This window comes from Carlito syrichta, unplaced genomic scaffold (genome assembly GCF_000164805.1).
Source record: "Carlito syrichta isolate Samal-C Ts95f unplaced genomic scaffold, Tarsius_syrichta-2.0.1 Scaffold65443, whole genome shotgun sequence".
In the NCBI taxonomy this organism is placed as follows: Eukaryota; Metazoa; Chordata; class Mammalia; order Primates; family Tarsiidae; genus Carlito; species Carlito syrichta.
The window spans coordinates 56,312-79,769 of NW_007009539.1; the positions used below are offsets into that span (position 1 = coordinate 56,312).

The window sequence follows — 23,458 nt, forward strand, 5'->3', positions numbered from 1 at the left end:
TGCAAAACTGTACTTAAAAGTGTATGTCATCAGGCTAAATTGTTGTGCAATATATATGATTTCCTAGACCAAAACTATAAATATAGTAAAACTCTAATTTGGTTTATCCTCCCAAAGTTATGATACATATATAAATATTTCTGGAAGAAGTTCAAAGGAAGAAAATATAAACACACACCCCTTTAATTACCCTTACTCCATAGATACCGATCCCTTTCATTTTCTTATTAACGTGCTAAAAAACTGTAACTAAATCTTAGATAGGAAATACCCTCTCTATATAAACGTCATCACTGAGAGTTATTTTGATAGCTTCATCACAATCTCAATTATCACAATAGCAATTTTAGTTCAGGATAGGGGATAGAGTTCATTACAGGCTATAGTACTGCCTATGGCAAAATATCCAAATATTGCCTGTCTCAAGGTTTGACAGATGAGATTCCTTTTCATAGACTAGAGGTTAATAACTACATTCTTAGAGTTAAAAGTGGAAAGAGATAAAAACGGAAAAAAGTGATGGCAGTGAGAGGGAAAACTAATTCATGGGAAACCATGAAAAGACTGTAGGAGTCTGTCCTAAGCATTGCTAGCAGTTTTCAGTGAGATTCCCTTAAGGGTGATGTCTCTTCTTTTGAAAGCTTTTTTTCCACTTCATCCCTGTCCAACTGATATACTTCATGGTTGGTACTCTCCATTCTGATTTTTAAAAGGGTCTTCACCTATATTTAAACATTAAAAAAAAATTTTTCATTGGAAACTCACATGAGAGCTTGGTGGCTTCTAACTTTGACCATGGTTATATTCTCAGGCCTGGGCAGTGTTCTTAGATTGGCAAAGCTGTCTCAATTCACGGTCAGACTGAATTCAAAGCCCTCCCTAAAAAATAGGATTCATGCTTCTGCATGGATGTTTGCTTCAAGGAGTGCAAGTTTTATAGCACTTGGACTTGCCATCTAACCTCTCATTTTCCTTCACCTCTATCTATCCTTGTCTGAGAGGAACATTCCATCTTACTCTGTGGTCACAAATTCCCATCAGACTGAGGCACAGCAGTTCATCAAGTAGGCAAAAAAATCAAGAAAAAAGAAATCCCTCTCTCTTTTGTGGAATGTAATTGGCAGCCCTAGACTGTGGAAAGAGCTATTGGTGATACCAAATGGAATAGCACTGTGGCATTTGGCACCAGACATGAGACTGAGACATGGAAGACATGGACTGATTCCCTTAACAAAGGGAATAAAGAGCCAGGACCTGTAGGAGTTGACTTCTTTGAGCACAGCAGGCCAGTTCCTCACAGCACATTCCCTGTTTGGAGCTACTGTTCCATTAGCAGCTGAGAAGGAAGCCCTTTATTTTTCCATGTGTGAATAAAAGAAAGCTGTCCTACAAGGAAGGATAAACTGTCTGCCCCAAGCCAAGTCTGGAATCCTCTTGGTTCTCTGGCATTCTGGCAATCTGTGCAGCAACTTATGGCACTTCTACTTTTTCCAGGGTCTGTCCACCCAAGAGTCTGAGTATTGCAAGGTAATGATAATTTGTTAAAAATGGTTTCAGGTCACATCAAGTAGATATATCACTTTGATCTTGAAACTGAGGAAAATAAGTTATTGTTCTGTGTTAGAAGAACATGTTTTAAAAATGGTATGCAAGCCGATAAAAAAACAAAGACCTCCCCTCCTTTTTATAATCACATGGTCAGTGGTAAAAACTGCTGAGAGACCAAATCTCCTGAGAGATTTGCCATAAATCAAAAGGAACAACAACAACAAAAACGCTTAAAGCCCTCATTTAACCTTATGGAGCATCTTCTCAAGCATTCATTTCCTATGAGGCATGACAGCAAGCCAGACTTGATCTAATGGCTCTCCCAGGAGAGGATGCCACAGGCAGAGCCGGCCACACAGCGCAGTCCTGGAAAGTGGTGCCCAGCGAGGCCCAAGCCATGCTCAGAGGCGCGCTGATAAAGCACCCTTCAGAAACTGCAGACACCATTTGATTTGTGTCCATTTTCCATTTGTGTTTTCAGTGCAGTCAAATGGCAGGTTTTGTCCTTGCTTGCTAATTGCAGTTGAGTCTTTGTACCAAATTACAGAATTTTCAGGGCCATTTTCTTTGAAAAGGAGAGACATTAGCATTAAAAAGGGATATTCCTAGGCTGTGCCATTAAAACCATAGTCACGTAACAATGTAAGTGGTATCCCTGGAGAATTCGGGTCTCTGGTTCCCAGACAAAAATCAGTGACAGGTGATAAATGAACCAGGCAGATTCCTAGACAAAGGTGCGGCTTTCCCTGGGACTAAGGGACCCAGGTCAAGAAGTTGCCTAACGCTGGAGCTCACTCACTCCCCACCCAAACCATTACTTCTCTCCCAACAAAAGATGGCAATTACTGACACTGAATCACAGTGTGTCTCCAGGGAAGTATTTGCAGGGTAGAAGGAGGAAGAGGAAGAGGCTAACAGCTTTTTTCTCTTTGAGGCTTATGGTTATGTTAATAAAATTCCTAGAGTGAAAACTTTTAACTGATATAATCTTTTATATGCTTAAGATTCTGTCTGAATTCTTTTTTTGGTATAAAAGGCAAAACAAACAAACAATAGTTCTTCTTAATAATTTCTACCAAAGTAGCCCTAGTCATAAAGAAGAATATACTTTTAGGGTATCTGAAGTCTAAAACAGCTTTCCACAAGCTGGAAATTTCTTTGAAGTTTATTTGTTTTATCTTTAAAAGTCATAAGAATTTTGCATTTTACTCCATAACATGTCTTAGGGACAGAAACCACTTGTAAAATAGAAACTGCCAATCTTTTCCCTATTTGGGATTTTGAAAAATTCAACAGATAAGATATAATGATCAGAGCTTACTGCAGTATGTCAGATACATATAATTCTAAAAGATGATCACAGAAATATGTTGTAATTATGAGTCAAAATACTTAGTATTATGTCCTACTTTTCCTATTTCTCTTGTTCCTAGAGTACAACATAAGCATTAATAGTTAACTTCACATTGTTGTACTTCTAAGTCACCAACAATGGTTAAAAAAATATTGGGAGTGGAGGCAGAGGAAACATAGGAGAACAATTTTTGAGCTTCCTGGTTTTCCTAGAGTACAAACCACTTAGCAGAACACAATCAGTTCAAATGACTATAATTAGGCTCCTGCAGTAAACTCGCTTCCTTCTATCACTGGTCACCATGGCTCCTCTTAGCATTTTAACTAAGAAGCATTTTTTAAACTTAAAATTTATACCATACTCTGTAAATGAATGATTTCTCAGAGGCTCATTTTATTGTCAGGATACTCCTGTGGGGAAGCCTGAAGAAGTTTCCATTTCTTCCAGCAAGCAACAAACAAGAACTCAGGTCTTATGCACAAACCATGGGATCAGAGGGATTTCAACCCTGAATCAGATTGGTGCAGTGCTTAAGAGCAAGTCCTCTGGAGTCAAATCTTGAATCTAAGACCCTGTTAAGTGATTTGAAGCAAGTTACCTCACTTTCTTTTTTGAGGTTCAGTTTCCTCATGTGTAGGGGTTAGTAGCTGCACCAGCACCTGTTGTTAAAAAAAAAAAAAAAAACCAACAGGTATTAAATGGTATCTCATCGTAGTTTTGATTTGCATTTCTCTGATGATCAGTGAGGCTGAGCATCTTTCCATGTGTTTGTTAGCTGCTTTTGTGTCTTCCTTTGAGAAGTGTCGGTTCATGTCCTTTGCCTACTTTTTAATGAGGTTGTTTGTTTTCTTTTTTCCTTTCATTTGAGTTCCTCATAGATCCTGAATGTTAGGCCTTTGTCAGATATATAGTTTGCAATTCCCCCCCCCCCCGCCATTTTGTAGGTTGTCTCTTTACCCTCTCTCTCTCTTTTTTTTTTTTTTTGCTGTGCTATAACTTTTTCAGTTTGATAAGATCCCATCTCCCATCTGTCAATATTAGCTTTTGCTATGTTTGCTTTTGAGGACTTGGCCATGAATTTATTGCCTACTCCAATGTCCTGGAGGGTGTTCCCTAAGTTTTTGTCTAACGTTCTTCTAGCTTGAGGTTTTACATTTAAGTCCTTGACCCATTTTGAGTTAATTTTTGTATCTGGTGATAGGCAGGGGTCCAGTTTCATTCTTCTGCATGTGGCTAGGGGGGTTTTCCAGCACTATATGCTAAATATGAATTCCTTTCCGCCGATGTTTGTTTTTGGTGGCTTTGATGAAAATGAGTTGGTTGTGGGACCATGATGTTATTTCCAGATTCTCTGTCCTGTTTCATTGATCTATGTGCCTAATCCTCTACCAATACCATGTTGTCTTTGTTACTGTAGCCTTGTAATAAAGTTTAAAGTCTGGAAGTGTGATGCTTCCAGCTCTGTTCCTTTTGCTGAGGACTACTTTAGCTATTTGGGCTAGAGAAGCTAAAATAATTTTCTCAGCCTGAAATTGAAACTTTACTGAAGGATTAAAAAGAGAAAATGGGCACAGGAGAAGGAGTGAATGGAATTGCTGGACATCAGAGAAGGTTCCAGGGCAGGTAGTCTTAGATTTGGGACTTGAAGGATTTACTTTTACTGTGTGTGTGTGTGTGTGTGTGTGTGTGTGTGTGTGTGTGTGTTAGAAGAGAGAAAAAGCAAGGGAAACAAGAAAGAGAGGGGCACATGGTAATGAAACTGTAGGATGCATTTAGGAAAAGGTATGGAAATGAGGAACTCAGAGGTAAAGCCAGAAATGAGGCTAAAGAAGAGTGTAAGACAAGGTTTCAATGCCATATCTAGCAAGTTTCTGTAGACTGGGACATAATTAACCATGTTTGAAATAAGGAAAGAAATTATTACAACAATATTTAACAAGATAACCTTGGAAGGCCTGGAAGGAATAGAGACCAATGAGAGGAGAAAGGAAGTTCTTTCAATAAGAAATAGATGCAAAGGTGTGGACTAGTAGTGGCAGTGAAATAAATAAAAAGCCAAGTGGAACATACTGTGGACTTAGAGAATATGTGTGCTCTGCTCATCTCATGAGACTGGCTGGAGAAAATTTGTACAAAGAGCTAGTTCTGCCTCAGTGAACCCCTGCCACCTGCTTGGAATGATGTGGGCAAATTCTTAGGTCACCAGGGATGTACAAAGCAGAGTAGGGTAGAGTGTGCTGCTGTGGTTCAGCTTCTGCTTAATGAAGGGAGAGTGCTCAGAGTATTGAAAGGCAACCAAGGGGCACCCTAGACAAAGAATAAACAGTGTATAAGACAACTGGGGAGGAGGAATGAGAGGAGGAGGAGGAGGAAAAGGGGGAGGGGAAATAGAAGAAGAGTAAAGAATAGGGGAGGGGGGAAGATAATGCTGGCTAACATTTACCAAGTGTTTATTATGTGCCAGGCATCATTCTTCAAGGTCATATATGTGTTGCAATCATCCTTAGTGGTAGACACCCAATTGCATTAAATAGTATCTACTCCCATATGAGTTAGATACTATTATTTAAAGATGAAGTAACTGGGCATGATGGTGCATGTCTATGGTTCCAGCTACTTGGAAGACTGAGGTAGAAGTATCACCTGAGCCTAGCAGGTTGAAACTGCAGTAGCCATGAGCATGCCACAGCACTCCAGGCTGTGTGACAGAGTGAGGAAAAATAAAAGATGAAGAAATAGAGACACAGAAAGGTTAAATAATTAATTCCAGGTCAAGCAGTTAAAAAATAAGCAGCAAGGGAGTAATTTGAGAGCAGGGAGTCTAACTCTTAAGCACAAGTGCAAAACCTTAACTCTTAAGCCCAAGTGCAAAATCTAGGCAGAAATAACAATCTCAATCCATGTTCTAGATCAGCCTGGCTTTATTGATTCAAGTGGAGATCTCCCCCAGAATAAGTTTTTTTGAGATCCTGAGGGACCTAAGAAGACTGGCCAGTATTTGGATCTTGTCAAGATGTCTCTAGCAAGTCTTCAGAGGGTCCAGGAACAATCCAAACTAAATCTACTGGAGTAAGGTCAACTTTCAGGGGAACACTGGGACCCAATATTCTTGAAAGGTCAGGAGAACAGAAATGACAGCTCCTTTGTGGTCTCCATAAGCAGTGGTGTCAGAAACAAACTTCTGAGTAAATCCAAGTCTCTAAGTCCTTTCTGGTCAGCAAGACTGGATATGGAGTTTAAGCAGATGGCAAATAAAGGTTACATGGTCACTAAAGAATTTTAAAGTTAAGTATAATAGTCCTCAATATGAATTCACAGTGTGCTGCTGTGGTTCAGCTTCTGCTTAATGAAGGGAGAGTGCTCACATGTAAGACAATGTTAGATATTTCACATTTTAAATTTGGATATATTGTTTTGACACAGTGCATTAATCAGCATCTATTTTTCCTCAAAGTTTAAGATGTTTTAATATTTTGTATAACTCACCTACTATTATTTTACATCATAAATATAAAATGGTGGACTGAGAATCAGGGGCCAAAGCAGTAACCTTAAATGTCTTATACAATAATATTAAAGAGATGTTATTTAATAAAATCATTGTTTGAACCTTCAAATTCCAGGTTTAAAAGTAAATATGTTCAATCCTAGAATAGCTTGGGCTACATTAATCAATATTCTCTTATGTACCCAAATTTCTTCAAAATTGTCTTCTAGAAAGAGGGCATCACCTTATAGTTGTATCCTTTCAAAGTCTCATATTACACTGAACCTTTTGAACAATTGCAAACAGTTGTTTAAAGAAGACATTTCAGCTTGAAATAACCTAAATCAATGCAGTTTTGAATGGAAAAAAAGTCTACCTAATAAGTCAGTAAAAAGAGAGGCAAAGAAATTTACTGCAGATTTAGTTCTTATTCCTGGAGGGATGTATGACATCTCATAATTTTTGATGTTGGAAATTGTTATAAACAAGTCTTTTAAAGATTACTTTGCACGTGGTAGTATTATGTTTGCCAAAAATGTATAATCTGAATTTAATCTCAAGGGAACATCGAACCAACCCAATTTACAGACATTCTACAAAATAACTAGTCGGCAGTTTCAAAGAATAAAAAATAAAGACTGAGGAGTCATGACAACTAAATGCTTTTTTTTTGTTTTTAAAGTCGGGATCTCACTCCGTCCACCAGGCTGGAGCGCAGTGGTACATCACAACTCACCACAGCCATGACCTGCTGGGCTCAGTTGATAGTTCTACTTCAGTCTTACAAGTAGCTGGGACTATAGGCACGCCACCACACCTGGCTAATTTTTTGATTTTTTTGTAAAGACAAGGTCTCCATATGTTGCCGAGGATGGTCTCGAAATACTAGGCTCAAACAATCTTCTCACCTTGGCCTCCCCAAATGCTGAAATTACAGGCATGAACCACTATGTTTTGCGGTCCAGAACTGAAACATAGACTAGAAAAGGGACATTAGCATCTTTTTAAAGGGAGTCTCAGTTACTTTGGCCTCTTTAAAAAAAAAACAAAAAAACAACTTAGATTTCCCTGAGTTATCATGAAAACAGTCTATTATGCAAAGTATTATACTTCTTAAAGATTTGGCCAGGATAATAGCACACATGATCTTGAAAGCCAGTATATATGTAATTTATCCAAAAAAAAATTAAGATTAGCAGCAAAATTTATGTTTTAAAATATCTTGAATTTTTTTTTTTCTTTCAAAAATGTAACAAATTTTCTCAAGTTGATATACTTAACTTCATCAACTTTTCTGCTTTCTGGTTATTTCAAGGGTATTTTGAAAAGAACAGTGTCTTAACTCAGTCAAACATATATAAGTTCATTTTTCTAATTGACACTTGAAACGAAAATATCATCCATAATTATAATATACAAAAACCAGAAAAATAATAATATTATCTTGTCTATATTAGGTCTTATAACACCAGTGATACAAGTGCATGTTTTACCTGTTTACTATGAAAGCTGTTGCAGGTGTTTACACTGGTTACAAAGTATATAAAACATACATTTAAAACAAAATTGACATGGAGTTGAGCCATTAAAAATGAACTTCAGCATAATAAAAACTACATAACATCCGCATACTCACAATGGTTAATGTAATCACAATCCTAGTACGACCACTCTTGGCAATGCTTACAAACAAATACTGCCAGAAAACAATATTATTTTTCAAAACATTAACTCCAAGTTCAAAATTCTGACCATTTTGAGTTTTAAAAATCCCTTGGCAAAGGGTTTTAACAATTAGTTGGATAATGAAAACATATAGCTGGTTAACCTAAAACAATTCCACTGTTTCAGCCACACAGATAATTATTAGATGATACCATATACTGAGTCACAGGAGGTACTTCAGAACAGACGTTCCCTCCAGAACTTCAATGGGCATTCCCTTCCACCGCTGGCCCAGGCGATATAGCTGAAGATCTTGAGGCTCCTGCACAAGCTGTCAGGCCCTTCCTCCACAGTCAGGCCAGATTCTGTGGCTACAGAGGTACCTTTTACCCTCCCAGAGAGCTGGGCACCAGCTGCAAAGGAACATCCACTCCCTAAGCCACAGGAAAACAAATCACTTCTGCTTCCTTTTCTGCATTCCTTGGGGAGATTCAAACTGACCAGAGGACTATTTTAACTAACTCAAAATATAGGTCTGCTTGGTGTTTTTGGTCAAAGGAAATCTTTAAAGTAGTCACAAAAGAGAGAAATTCTGAGTATCATTAAATAGTTAATCTTATTCTCAATTAAAATCTTACCTACTCCCTGTGTGTTAGACAAAATTGCTGTATAACATAATAAGGGGACATAATAAGGGGCTGGTCTGCCTGGGAAGGGTGATAATTTAATATGGTCTTCCTGGGGTAGGAGAACCGGGAGAGAGAATAGATGTCTTAAAGCCACTATGTCATAGATAAAAATCTCCATTTCAGGTAAGGTGCAATGGCTCACGCCTGTAATCCTAGAACTTTGGGAGGTAGAAGTGAAAGGACTGCCTGAGTCCGAGGGTTTGAGAACAGCCTGGGTGACTGGGTGAGACCCTACCTGTACAATAAATAAAAAAATTAGCCAGGCTTGGTGGTGCACACCTATAGTCCTAGCTACTTGGAAAGCTGATGCAGAAGTGCCAAGGCACTTCCACCTAGGTGACAGAGGGAGACTCCAGCTGAAAAAAAAAAAAAATCTCCATTTTAGCCATGACTAGCTGTGTGGTTTTGGGCACATTACCTAATTGCACAATGCCTCAGTTTCCCTATCTACAGAAAGACGTTAATATTCTATGCCTTGAAGGATGGATGTGTCTACCCTAGAATATATATATAAAGGCAAGCAGGCACCTGGCATACAATAAGCACTCAATGTGCTTATTTCTATAATGAGCATGTATTCTATTTTTAAAAGACAAATATAACTATATGTAGAAAAAATTTAAAGAGAAAAATTATTTACCTGGCTTTAATGCTACAAGTGAATTGCAATTCATTACCCATTTTCTAGTGAAGAGTCTGTCTTGAAAAGTCAAGAATCTAGAAATGTGGACAATAGTACCCAAAAGCAGACCATGATCACCTTCCAGTCTAGTAGAGATAGGTAGTTAATCCCACTCTTTTCTTTTTGCATATTTGTGACTCTGTCCCAAAGGTGATGGAGGAAACACCCAGCATGGGGAAGACACATTATTTCTCTACGTCCTGCATTGGGGATTGGCGGGAAGAGGGGTTTGCTTCCCTTTTAGTTGCTCTCACCTCAGCCTCTGACTTGAGAGAATTCCAGGCAGCAAAGATGATTACTTTGCTGTTCTGTTAGCAGGTGGAATTAACTGCTTATCTTCTGGGCCAGGGAGATGTTTCCCCACAGAAATCAGTGTGGAAAAACTGCTTCTGGCCCTGCAGCATTTGCCTCACATTTTACATTGGAGTTCTTCATTCACCTTCTCCTCAGAATCTAAACACAAGCTCCTGGCTGAAAAGAGATTCCCTGACAAGTGCTTCCATAAATTAATATACATTTGATTACCAGCAGTAGTAGAAAGATAAGTGTTCAATAGGGCCTTAAGCATGGAGTAAGTGTTCAAAGGGGCCTAAAGCATCCCCAGAAGTGTCATCTTTCCCATTTAAGTCAAATAATATTTAAATTGCAAGCAATTATATGAAAACCACCGTCTTGACTCTGCCAGAGTAAAAATTCAGCCATCATTAAAATCTACTCTGTATTCCCAGGGATAAAAAATAATCATACATCTTTGTTTGTGTCATGGAGGCTAATTTAGGCCTCTGAATCATCTCAGAATTGACCTGGGCTTCTAAACTGTGGCAGGAGGCACCAAGAGTGAGGACGCAACTCCAGGTGCAAAGGTAAAGACAGGTGAAAAAGCTGTGTATGTTTGGGAGATTGACTGTAAAGCTAACAGGCAGATAGGATTTTACCTCAAACCTCATTTTTAGAGTTGTGTGCATAGAGAATTTCAGAAAATCTCTAAACTCAAAAGAACCTGTATATTAGATTTTTGTCCTTGTTTTATTTTTGCCCTTGTTTTCAAATTGTCTAACCCAAACAGTTTCTTTGGGCTTAAGATCAAAGGGTCACTGTTGTGGTGATTTCAGGCTCCAACCTGCTGACAGCATATCTCAAAGCACAACAATGTAAATTTCAAAAGTTACTAAGGAAACTATCCTTTGTACTTACTATTTCCTTCCCCAGAAAATTCTGACAATCATACCTGCACAGTCCATTCCCTCTCCTCACTTTGGGCCTCTGCTCAAACATCACCTGACTAGAGAGAACTCCCTGACACCCCATCTGAAGTAGCACAAACACACTCAAAAACAAGCTCTGTGTCACCTTAAGATGCCTTATGTTTGTTATTCCTTATTTTTCTTTCTTACCACCTCTCATATTATAGATGCATGTGCTTATTGTCTGCCTTCCCCTTCCCCCAGGTAAGCGCCATTTGTTTTCTCACTGCTATATCCTAGTTCTTTACAGAGAACCTGGAACACCTGGTCCCCATTCTGTTCAATAAATATTTGTCAAACAAATAATGAACCATAGATGGTGTAGCCAAATGTCACATATCTCTTTCCAGCAGGGTTACAACTCAAACAAAAATTCTGAGACACACAGAAGGCTAACATCTCCTTAGATGCCCTTCACTATTTCAGCTTATGAAGCAAATCTATCCTTCTAAGTTGCACTGAGAGTTTACACAGAGCAAGTTTCTCTACTAAACTTCCCAGGCTATGGTGTTAGTTACCGCACCATTTGCTCTCTTCCCCAGTTATCAAAAATTTTGATGTTCCCAGGAACCTAGATCGCTTTTCTTACCATACTGATCTGAAGAGCTGGTGAAGAGAAGATAGTCAGAAGTACAGGTCTGGGATTCAATGTCCAAATCTCCCAACCTCAGAATCAGTGTCTTCCCCTTTGGTACTGTAATAGTCTTTTCACAAACAGTGTGATTAGGGTAAGTCCCTGGATAATTCTTAGATGTCATTGTGCCACTGTCCTGATAGGCCACTAGGTGCCCACAGCCATCACCTGGTAAAGAAAAAGGATAAAAAAGTGCAATTAATTCTTACTGAGGATTGGGGTCCAGTACAATCTCCATGTTACGTATTTAATTCTTCTTTTGGAGAGAAAGAAAAGCTAAAATGATTGAATTATTAAACTATCTACTGTTGCAGATTATTTCATCTCTTGTTTTCCAGGTTAATCTTCTGAAAAGTGTTGATCAGAATGTTTCATATATTAGAATGGAAAACCCTTAGGAAATACATTATTTAATCATATTACTTTTTCTAATCATCTATCTATCCACCTATCCAAACATATACAGTAGGTCTTACACAGATTTGTCAAGCTACCCCAAAAGTCAATGTCATATAATTCCCAACAGAATAACAGTATTACTCACTTTCAAGGGTTGTTGTGCTGATTAAATGAGATAGTATAGAAAATGCTCCTGGTAGAAGCTAAGGCTTCTGCCAAGGACTCTGTTTAGATGCAACCACTTAGCTGGGGACTGAGCTTAACACTTGTTTGATATTTATGTCTTAGTTAATGACAGTCACAGATTTGAAGGGAACCTGATAGACTCAGGATGAACCATCAGAAAATGTCAAGGATCTATTGTGTTGAGTCATTTCCACAACCAGACAGGATATTAATGGTTAGAGACACATAAAAGGGCTGGCTACCTTTGAGAATTGGGGAGTTCACCAAGTATCCAACAAGTTGCTCTAGTTGAATAAAGTGACTAGTTACTGGCACAGATTTCTAATGGTACGCACAACTAGGTGGGGCTACAGGAGAATGAGCACTTGCTGCATTCAGACAGCAAAATGTGTGTGGTTAGTATAGCTTCGCATAAACAAAGCAAGAATTCCTGGCCTTAGCAGGAGGGAGACAACGCAGAAATCTGCTGAAAAAGGAAGTCTCTGGGGTTGTAAAAGAAGGCCTCTCCATCCCAAAATCTCCCATGGAGAAGTTTCAACCTGGGTGTACAGGGAATCTGAAGCACACAAAGCAGACCTCTTCACCCCAGCCTCTTCCCTAGCTAGGGTTGGATTCACCTGGAGTCTTTCTCTTATTTCATTTCCTTCTTGCCCTGAGGCTTCCAGCACAAATGGTACTGGAGATTAAAAAACAAATGCAGCCAGGCTTGGTGGCTCAGCCTGTAATCCCCACACTTTGGAAGGCTGAGGCAAGAGGATTGCCTAAACCTGGGGGTTTGATACCAGCTCGGGCAACTTGGCGAGAACTCCTCTATGCAATAAATAAAAAATTAGCCAGGTGTGGTAGTGGACACCTGTAGTTCTAGCTACTTGGAAGGTTGAGGTGGAAGGATTGCCAGAGCCCAGCAGGTCCATGCTGGGGTGGCCGTGAGTGTGCCACTGCACTGCAGCCTGGACAATGGAATTAGACTCCAACTCAAAAAATAAAATAAAATAAGTAAATAATTAAATACTACAAGTGAATTGCAGTTCATTACCTATTTTCTAGTTGAAGAGTCTTCAAAGGTCAAGAATCCAGTTATGTGAAGTATACTACCCCAAAGCAGACCATGATCACCTCACAGCCTAGTATAGTAATCCCACTCTTTTCTTTTTGCATATTTGTGAATATATTCCAAAGATGATAGAGGAAACTCCTTGGCATGGAGAAGACACATTCATTCTCCATGTCCTGCTTTGGGGGTTTGCTTCCCTTTTGGTTGTTTTCACCTCAGACTATGACTTGACAGAATCCCAGGTAACAAAGATGATTCCTCTGTTATTCTGTTAGCAGGTGGAAGTGACTGCTTATTTTTTGTACCAGGTAGATGTTTCCCCACAGAGACCAGTGTGGAAAAGCTATAGAACTCCAGAATCTCTACCTCATCTCAATATCCAAAGCCTAGGGAAAGGATCTGCCCATTATCCAGACACTCCCACGAGATTCCCAGTGGCATCTGCCAGGGGGCTGGAGGGAGAAGTAGAGTTGACTTTAATAGGAGCAATGGAGCCAGGCTCGGTGGCTCAGCCTGTAATCCTGCGCCTTTGGGAGGCTGAGGCGAGTGGATTGCCTGAGCCCGCGGGTTCGAGACCCGCCTGGGCAGCGAGACCTCGTCTCTACAATATATCAAAAAATCAGCCGGGCATGGTAGCGCATGCCTGTAATTCTGGCTACTTGGAAGACTGAGGCGGAAGGATCGCCGGAGCCCAGCAGGTCGAGGCTGCGGTGGCCAGGAGCGGCCACTGCACTCCAGTCTGGGTAACAGAGTGAGACTCCAACTCAAAAAAAAAAAAAAAATAGAGCAATGGGTTAAGGAATGCCAGGGGGAAAAGTTAGATAGACAGCCAAGATAAAACTACTAGGAAAACTTAAAATCTAGGAGAAGTTGTGGAATGTATATGGTAGGCCAAAAGGACCTACAGAATGTTTTTGCGTAAGGAGATAATGAAAGAGATATTAGAAAAAGATGTTTAATCTGGTTGGACAATGCTACAGGAACTAGAATAGGGTAGGCGGGGAGGGACAGATCCAGCTCTGAAGAGCAACAGAAGTACCCTAGGAATGAGAGTAGTTGAATGGGAAGGAAGGGAAAGGAAAACAGGAAGACATTCACAAGACAAAATAAACAGATTCAGGTTGGAGCTAGCTACACTGGGAAAGACAAGAGGAGAAAAAAAACACCAAGGTGTTGAGTCCAGAAAAGATTAGAGGCTAATATAGACAGAAAAGGAAGCCCAAAGAGGGAGTAAGTTTGGGAAGTGAAGTTGAAAGTTTAGTTAAGTTTGAGATGACAATTAAATTCCTTGTGCTTTCTGGCAGCAGTTGTCAGTATGCACAAAATTGTTGAGAATTAAATGAAAATTATACTAGAGAAAAGCCTACTGTGAAGAAGCACAGAGTGCACAGGGCTTTGATTAAAAATCTGAACGTTTGCCTGCTTTTAAAGGCTTTCATTGAAAATCCAGTTTACAGTTGCTCTTGAAAACTGAAATACAACCACATGAGCAGGCATGCTCACAGGGCTGCCCTTCACAGGAGACAACCTAGTTCCCTTAGAATCTCTAGGTCTTTGTTACTCATTTATATTATTCACCCCATCTTTAAAAGCACCCTCATATAGCAACCCTACGCTAATTAGTATAGAAACAAATATGCATATAAACATAACGAAAATCTTTTAAAACCACCAAGAAATCAAACGTGTAAATGCCTCTTTTTTTTTTTGCTACCATGAAATTCTTCTTGAACTGAAAAAGAGAAAGAGAAACTTTTTTCAAAAAACACAGCTAAATATAAAATGAGAAGCAATTATGTGAATCAACCTTCACATGATTATTGTATTCTAAATTTTATTTTTTAAAAAGTGACATGTCATGACAAGGAAAAATTCCAGAATGAGTGTCACTTTTATACAACCCTGTAATTACACTTCTTTCCAACCATTTCTCCTCTAAGACCCAAGAAGAAACTGATTTCACCCAGCCATGCCGGCAGAATGCAGGCAGATTCAAGTCAGACATTCTCATTATCACTTTGCCCAGGGATCCGTGCCTCCTTGTGCAAATTTCTCTTTTTCATTAACTATCAGACAAAATCCCATGAGTCTTTGTTCTGCCAAAGGAACTGCTGAGTCCTAAACTTGTTAAAAAGCAAACTGTCATTAGAAGTTGAAATTTCACTCTTGCCTATGTATTTCCACACATAGGCAGATGGAGATTCCTGTGGCAAGCACGAATGCAATAAGTTTATTCTATGGGTATTCAGTACATCAGAAATTTCCACCCCATTGTCCTTCTACAGTTTTAATGACTTCAAAGGATTAGGCAGAAATACGCCAAAAGGGAAAATGAAAACTGCTAGGAAAATGCCTACAATATCATGTGTGGAATAGGCAGATGCACGTAAATGAAAAACAATAAAGAAACACTACTCTGACACTCAGGTAGCCTGTCTCTCTAAGAATCACTGGCAAGGAAGAAGACACATGTTTTTAAATCTATCAGTTCATTTTCCATATCTTGTGTATCAATGTCAATATACTGGTTGTGATTTGTTTTTTTTTGCAAGATGTTATCATTGGGAAAAACTAGGTAAAGGGTAATAGTTCTTACAATTGCATGTGATCTACAATTACTTCAAAACAAAAGGTTTAATTTTAACAAATTGAAAACTAGACTTGTCTGGGGCTGGCTAGGGATGGAAGTGAGAGGACTTTTACATTCTAGTTTATATTTGTGCTGTTTGATTGTTGTTATCCTGTAGGTTTTCTATTTACAAATGCTTTTTTTTTTTGATCCGGAGGTTCACTCTGTCACCCAGGCTGGAGTACAGTGGCACGCTCATGACCACTGAAGCCTTGACCCGCTGGGTTCAGGCAATCCTTCCTCCTCAGCCTTCCAAGTAGTCGGAACTACAGACATGCACCATCACACCCGGCTAATTTTTTTGTTTGTTTTAGATTTATTGTAGAGATGAGGTCTTGCCAGGTTGCCTAGGCAGGTCTCCAACCCCTGGACTCAGGCAATCCTCTAGCCTCCACCTCCCATAGTGCTGGGATTATACCATACCCAGCTAAAATTGTTTTTAATTAACTAAAGCATTTATACAGATTTGCCCCAAAAAGATCTATATGAAATGCAATTGACTCAGTTTCTTGAGCAATGGATTCTATGAAGAGGCAAACACCAAAAACTGTTTATTTTAGGTTAAAAGGAACTTAAGCTCTATAATAACCAAGTGAGCTTTGTTTAGATCCTGATTTGAAAAAAATATCAACCACATAAAACCTCTAAAAAAGATAACTGGGGGTACTAAATAATATCAGATAATTATTGTTAATATTATTAGGTATGATAATGGTATTGAAATTATGTAAGAAAATGCCATTTGGGAGGATGTCTACTGATATGTGTAGGGCTGAAATGACATGAGGTCTGGGATTTGCCTTAAAATACTTGGCCAAAAGCAGGAAAATGAAAAAATATGGGGAAATGTTGATGGTTGCTGTAACTGGATAATGAGGGCTCACAATTCTAAAAAAACAATTTAAAAATAATAGAAATAAAGGTACATCTTTAAGGAAAAAAAAATTAAAATCACATTTTTACAATCAAACTGCATGGAGTATTGGGAGGAGGGCTGATAGGCTGAGACCCACAGTGAATAGTAGTCACCGTGACAGCTGGATTAAACTGCCACCTACATAACATCAAAGGAGAGGGGTGTGGGATAAAGAGGGAAGGAGAAAATTTTGCCACAGGGAATTTGTCTACTCTTCAAAAGCGGCTACTACACAATATTTATCTTTTCCTTCCTTTCAACTGTAATTTATTGCCAAAGCACATGATGACTAAACTATGTATAATTTCCTCCTCTCTCTAGACTGAAAGCTCCTCTCCGCTATAGAATATTTCAAGGGTGGTCCCTCTGTGATGGGCCTAAACCCTGGTATTTGCTTGGAGCCACAGCTGATTTGTGAGACTGACTGATCACCTCCTCAAAAACAATTAAAAAAAAACCCCAAAAAACTGGATGTATGAAATTTGGGTTCTGGAAAAAGCTGCAAGTACTCATGAATATTTTAGAACTCTCAAAGTGATCTGTATACAGAATTTAAGTATAAGGATTTTAATTCTGATTATTTAGTGATGGTCTACATGAAAAAGAATAGCCAAACTATGACATCTCCAAGCAGTGTGATGTTAAGGAAGCCAGTTATGTTTTAGAAGAATATTTAATGTAAAAACATTTTAAAACAACACATAGTACGCACATAGATATGTAATAAAAATACTTAAATGCTTATTTCTATAGTATGAGTTTATACGTGATTTTCACTTATTTATATATTTATCTTCTGAACTTTCTACGATATGAATTCATATAAATCAGAAAAATAATATAATTTCAATACCAAATTCACCTAATGTTCTTTATGATCTTAAAGGTTACTTTCAGCATAAGCTTCATAATGTAAATAGGTAGAAGTCTTTGTAAACCAATATGCTCAAACTGTCATTAAAAACTCAGACAACAAGCAGCTAGTAGTTCTCACTTCAAAGAGTTCACAGTCAGGAGGAGAGAGACATTATCAAGTAGTTCTTGCGACTAAAGTGACAGGTACAAAAGCAGAGATACCTTTTAGCTTTTACCATCAGCCATTCAGGAGGTATGCTATACAAGCTATTTTCAAAATAAGCTTAGAATAAATCACAGCTGCTTGCCCACATGAATCAACCTTTTATTTAGTCTACTTGAGTTCCATCCACAAAGAAAGGAAAACAATAACTTCCTTAAAAGACTTTCCCTTTGACAAGAAATCATGTTCCACTAACAAAAAACCAAAACGAGACATACCTGGCATGGACTAAGTTCTGCAATACTTGAAAGCATAATTTAGGCTTTAAAAGAAAACTTTTAATTGAGTTACACTTATTGGAAAATGATTTGGGTGGAGTTAAATGAATAGTGAGTTCAAAGAGATTTTTCAGACTGATTGTCAACTAGTCTCTAGAGGAAAACAGAAGCCTCAGGCTTTTTTGTTTATTACCAACAGAACATATATTTTTCATCATAGCCCAAGTAAGCACATATGTATACACATACAGAAACAATAAACACAAGTTTAATGATATAATCTTTTATTATGTGTAGTGTACTCTGACATTTCTTAGCTTATTCCATTTCATTTTTTAAAAATAAAAGTATGTTGGCTGTGCCTATTGAATTGATTTTATTACCTACTAATGGTCCCAATCTGAAATTCCGGAAAGGTACCCTAAAATATCACAAGAGTGAAACCATTTCCAGAAACATAATTGCATTACAGTTGTATCCTTGCTAGTCTAATATCCAAGCTACAACAAGTCTCAGCACGTACACAATCACCCATGTGTGGGTGTGAGAAAATTTTTTCCTATGTCTAAAATCAAGTGAGCCCTTGATGACTGCAATATTTTCAACCACAAAGAACTGTCAATTATTACAGAGTTCTTTGTCTAATGGTAAAGCAGACTGACTTCCCAATGTATCACTAATTCCATTTTCTGCCACACTCTCTTGCATACTTTACTCTTCTCCATTGTGCTTAGCTTTTTATTTTGCGTGTTGCCAAAAGGGATGGAAAAACAAGGGCAAAAAGGCCTAAGTGGCTATGTGAGAATAAAAACAAAAGGCAAAACAGAAGTTGCAATGATAGAACAATTATTCACAATTTTTAGTATTCCTGAAAGGAATATGAATAATAATACTATGCCGAAAAAGTCACAGCTAGAGAAGAGGAACACATGGCCAAGTTACAACTGTTTGATAATCTCTTTTAACCGTTCTCATGACATATAACCTAGATGTTAATGATATGACTAATTATCTAATGAAGATGGTGATACTTTTGACTCAGCAGATAAAAGACATTTGAAAGTAAAATAAAAGGAAACACAAAAGACTTGTCAAAAGTCTCTCCATGGAAACTCCCAATAATCCTATCAGCATAATAAATTCATCTGAATGTTTAGAAATGAAACAAACCATTTCAAGAGGTCCTATCTATGACTCTCTGTATTAACATGGGATTATCTGCAACAGTGTCCAAAGACATAATAAGTTCCATGCTAAGATATCAAAAAGCTTCATAATTTATACCCAGTGGAAAAAAATCTCAAAACCTAACCAAAGCAATTCTTTCATGTTAAGTAAAATCAGTGAAAACTCTGCAGTTCTTGGTCACTCTCCAGTCTTGCAATTTCTGAAGAGCAAAAGATCCATGAAAAGGGTTGTGGGCATCGGGGAGGAGGGTTGGCACATCTATCATTTTCAAATTTTATAAATTATGTCCATATGTTTGCAGGTGACAGAGCACAATGGTTACAGCCCTGGATCCTGGCACAGCCCTGCCCAATACTGGTCATGTAGCCTTGTGTGAGTCCTTGGACCTCTCCAAGCTTCAATTTAATCATCTGTAATAAAGAGACAATGATAGTACCCAATTCAGGATTATCATGAGCATCAAAAAAGCTAATGCTGGTCAAGTATCAAGCATGGAAACAACCATACAGTAAAATTTCAGTACAATATATTCCAATATATTATTTTTATATAAGAATAGTACACATATTAAAGAATCCAGAATACTGCCTTGAATTAGCTGACTTTGTCCAAATTCCAACACTTATTGACTGTATGATCTTAAGAAGTCACCCATTTTAGGTGTATCAACTTTCTTCATCTTTAAAATTATCAACCATAACTGGGTAAGGTAAAGATAAATGAGGCTGTGTGTGTTAAATGTTTACATTGCTGAGAAAGTCTATATAGCATGCATTTCCCAGTATCTCTCTAATGCCCATTTGCTGCTAGGTGAGCATATCCCCAAGTGAATCCTGTGTGGTACTAGTCTATAGGAGGATTACAAGGAGGTCATGACCCATCCCCACTCCAAAAAGAGTTACAAGGTAAATAGGCTTGCAGAACCCTGTTTTGTTCTTCATCATAGAACATCTCAAAGCCTTTCCAGTGCACAGTGAAGCTCTAATGAGGGAGGCAGTTTGCAGCATTTCCCAGGGAATGCTTCTCCACTAGGCATCTCCTGGGAGTAGTGTTCTGTGGGACACACTGGTGAACACCCAGCTTAGGTTCTCCCAAGTGGGACACACAGAGAGATCCCATGATGGGGCTTTTGGGATTAAAGATCTTATATGGAGAAGTGGACTTTGGCCTTTAGTGTTCTAAAAATGATCCTAGAATGGTACTTTGTGACTCTAGTATTCAAAAATAAGAATTTTCCCACTGCTATTAAGTTACATGTTCTTGGGGGCTTTGACAACAAACTGAACTTTTTAAGAGGAGTTTCTTTACTTCGCAGGAGAAAAATATAAGAAAAAATTTGTTTGTACAGCAAAACAAGTCTAAGACAGCTTTATCTCTGTTGAATAGATGCTCAGGATAAGGAAGTCAGAGAAAAAACGGCTGCTGACCTTTACTAACAATGTCAGGAAATGTCATCAAGTCTTCACAGTTTTCTCTTTTGGGTTGAAATCAACCACATTTCAATCTGAGGTGAACTTGCTTTTGTGGAAGGCAATAAAATGGCTGAATTAAATCCAGTCAGCTATTAAAAATTAGGTGACAAACACAGAGGTGTTTGCCAACTTTCCCTATAGGAAATTTTATGCCCTGGTAATTCAAATTTGACTGGACATCAAACTTTTAATATCCTTTTGACTTGTTCTCTGTCAGAAATAATAGTGAAATAGTTTTTTTTCCTTTACTTTTTTCAAGAATAAAGATCCTAATAAAACACATTTACAGACAAACTTGAGGCACTTCCACTAAAACACGCAAACACAAAATGCAGTCATATAGTATTAATTTCCAAGTATTTTAATTTTATGATGAAAGAAAACAAAGACTGCTCTTTCCTTTTCCAGTAAATGTAAATATGAATAAAAAGACTAAATAGTGGTAATAATTTGAGTTTGAAAATAATGAATATAAAAGTTAATGTGGGTCTCAGTAAAGATAACTTATGTACTCCTCTCAAAATTTGAACAAGCAACTTATTTCCAACTTCATAAGGAAGAGTTATTGAATAAGACAAATATCTTAGTAATACAGCTGATATAAGTTGGTCAAGACAAGAATCCCACTTTCCCATTGGATATTCCTCAGTAGTGAAAAATGACTTTAGAAATACGATTTTGTCGACCTTCCATATGACCCTGCAATCCCCCTACTGGGAATATACCCTGAAGAACACAAATCACTCTATAAAAAAGATACCTTCACACGTATGTTTATCACAGCATTGTTCACAATAGCAAGACCATGGAACCAACCGTGCTGTCCATCAAAAGAGGACTGAATTTAAAAATGTTGTACATATACACAATGGAATATTACAGTCATAAAAAAGAACAAAATCATGAATTTCACAGCAACCTGTATGAAATTAGACTTTATAATACTGAGTGATCTCTCACAGAAACAAAGGTCTGAGTATCACATGCTCTCACTCATAAGTGGACCTTGAACAACTATCATAATACTGTAAGAAAAGGATTGACAGTGGCAGGAAACAATGGGGAGGGCAGGGAGGGGAAGGGAAGTGGGATTAACAGTAGACAATATCTGTCTGGGGATGGGGGGGCATACCTCATCAACAAGGGTACCTGCACAATGCACATTTGTATATCTAACCCTTAACTGTACCCCACAATTTTAAAATAAAGTGTATCAAAAAAAAAAGAAATACGATTTTGGTTTACTTGAAGGCTAATTCTAAAAATAAATATAAATATGGAAATTTTCTAAATAATATGGAAAAAACTTAATAAAATATATGTTTAAAGAAGCAGAATATAAAAGTGGGCATAAAATAAAATAATATAAAAGTATAAAATAAAATATAAGTCGGGCTCGGTGGCTCAGCCTGTAATCCCGCTCCTTTGGGAGGCTGAGGTGAGTGGACTGCCTAAGCCCATGGGTTCGAGACCCACCTGGGCAACTTGGTGAGACCTCATCTCTACAATAAATCAAAAATTAGCCAGGCGTGGTAGCGTGCACTTGTAGTTCCAGTTACTTGGAAGACTGAGGCGGAAGGCTCGTCTGAGCCCAGCAGGTCGAGGCTGCGGTGGCCTGGAGCGGCCACTGCACTCCAGTCTGGGAGACAAAGTGAGACTGCAACTAAAAAAATATATATATAGTCTTTTATAAAGAATATAAAAGCAAAGGGGTACCTAGGTATTAGTTTTATTGTTGTTTTATACCTTTAGTTATAGTCTATAAATATAATTCTGTGTCTATCTAACATTTACTAAAAGCAAGTAGTAGACAGTACATAAGTGTGTGTGCATACATGTATTTGCTATTGGGATATATATGTATGTGTATGTATTTATATCAAAATATGTAAAACCAAAGCATGTCCTTAGTGGTTCTATGTGTCCTTGCAGGATTATAATATATCGGTACAATGTTATTTATTGACACTTTGCTTTGTTTTGTTCTACAACTATTCTACTCTTGTAGTAAGAATTAGGAAAGATCTTTGGGAATGTAGTAAGGAAAGAAAGCCCAACCTAAGAGAAATGCATTCTTTTTTTAAAAAAAAAGTGCACTCCAGCTCTCGCTCTCTCTCTCTCTCTCTCTCTCTCTCTCTCTCTCTCTCTATATATATATATATATATATATAACTTTATAGTTTTATTTTTTTAAAAAGGAGGGAACAGGGGTAACAGAAACACTTAACTGTTACTTTGCTTCAATGTTCTTCTTTGCAGCTTTTCCTACACAACATCCACCTAACCTAAAATTACCATATATGAGCATATAGAACACAAGACATTTCTGTGAATATTGGGTATACTTTCAAACAGCATATAACTCCTAAGAAGATAGTTCATAAAAACTAGATTAATAAATCAAGTAGAAAAGGTAGTAAGCAGTAAAGGCATACATGAAGATGTGATTTAATACAATGCTAATGTCACAAATGCCTAAACAGTGTCCCCAAATGATTTATGAGTGAAACTGGCCTCTGATGCCCTAAATATCTAAGCATCAGCAGATTTTAGGGGACTAGTGACTCACTTGGCCCAAATCACATATCACCTGCTCCTCTGTTCTCAGGACAGCTAGCACCTCACTCATGGTAGCTTTCCTGCTGCTGCCTGTAAAGGGGTCTCAGAGATCCTTAACCCTTTTCAGAGATGAATTTTGTTATTTTTAAAAAATACATACACAGTATTTCCTGAAGGTTCACAATAGTCATACATACAATTTCTGTTCAAAATCACTTAGTGAATATTGCCCTTTCCCTCATTCTTTCAAGTCTCAAACACAGCATTCAGGCACCAACTTAGGAAATAGTTATCCAGAGTCTGTTTTCTGTACTGGGAGTTAGGGTGAAAAAAGAGGCAAGTCTCATTTCTGCTCTCATGGATCTTATAGAATTCCCTGATCCCACCCTGACACCTGAAAACCATTCCTCTTCAACTCTCACTAAAAGGCAAGTTTGGTAGTTGTTTCTAGACTCA

General features: G+C 38.0%; 1 protein-coding gene across 1 annotated transcript in view; it reads right to left on the reverse strand.

Annotated features, from left to right (window-relative positions):
* DCBLD1 (discoidin, CUB and LCCL domain containing 1) overlaps window positions 1-23,458 on the reverse strand; it is a 78,618-nt gene that overhangs the window by 25,732 nt on the left and 29,428 nt on the right. Inside the window, exon 3 of the mRNA XM_021708957.1 lies at window positions 11,259-11,471. Within this exon, the coding sequence (XP_021564632.1) occupies window positions 11,259-11,427 (169 nt within the window). The 5' untranslated portion in view covers window positions 11,428-11,471. The remainder of the gene's footprint in view (window positions 1-11,258; window positions 11,472-23,458) is intronic.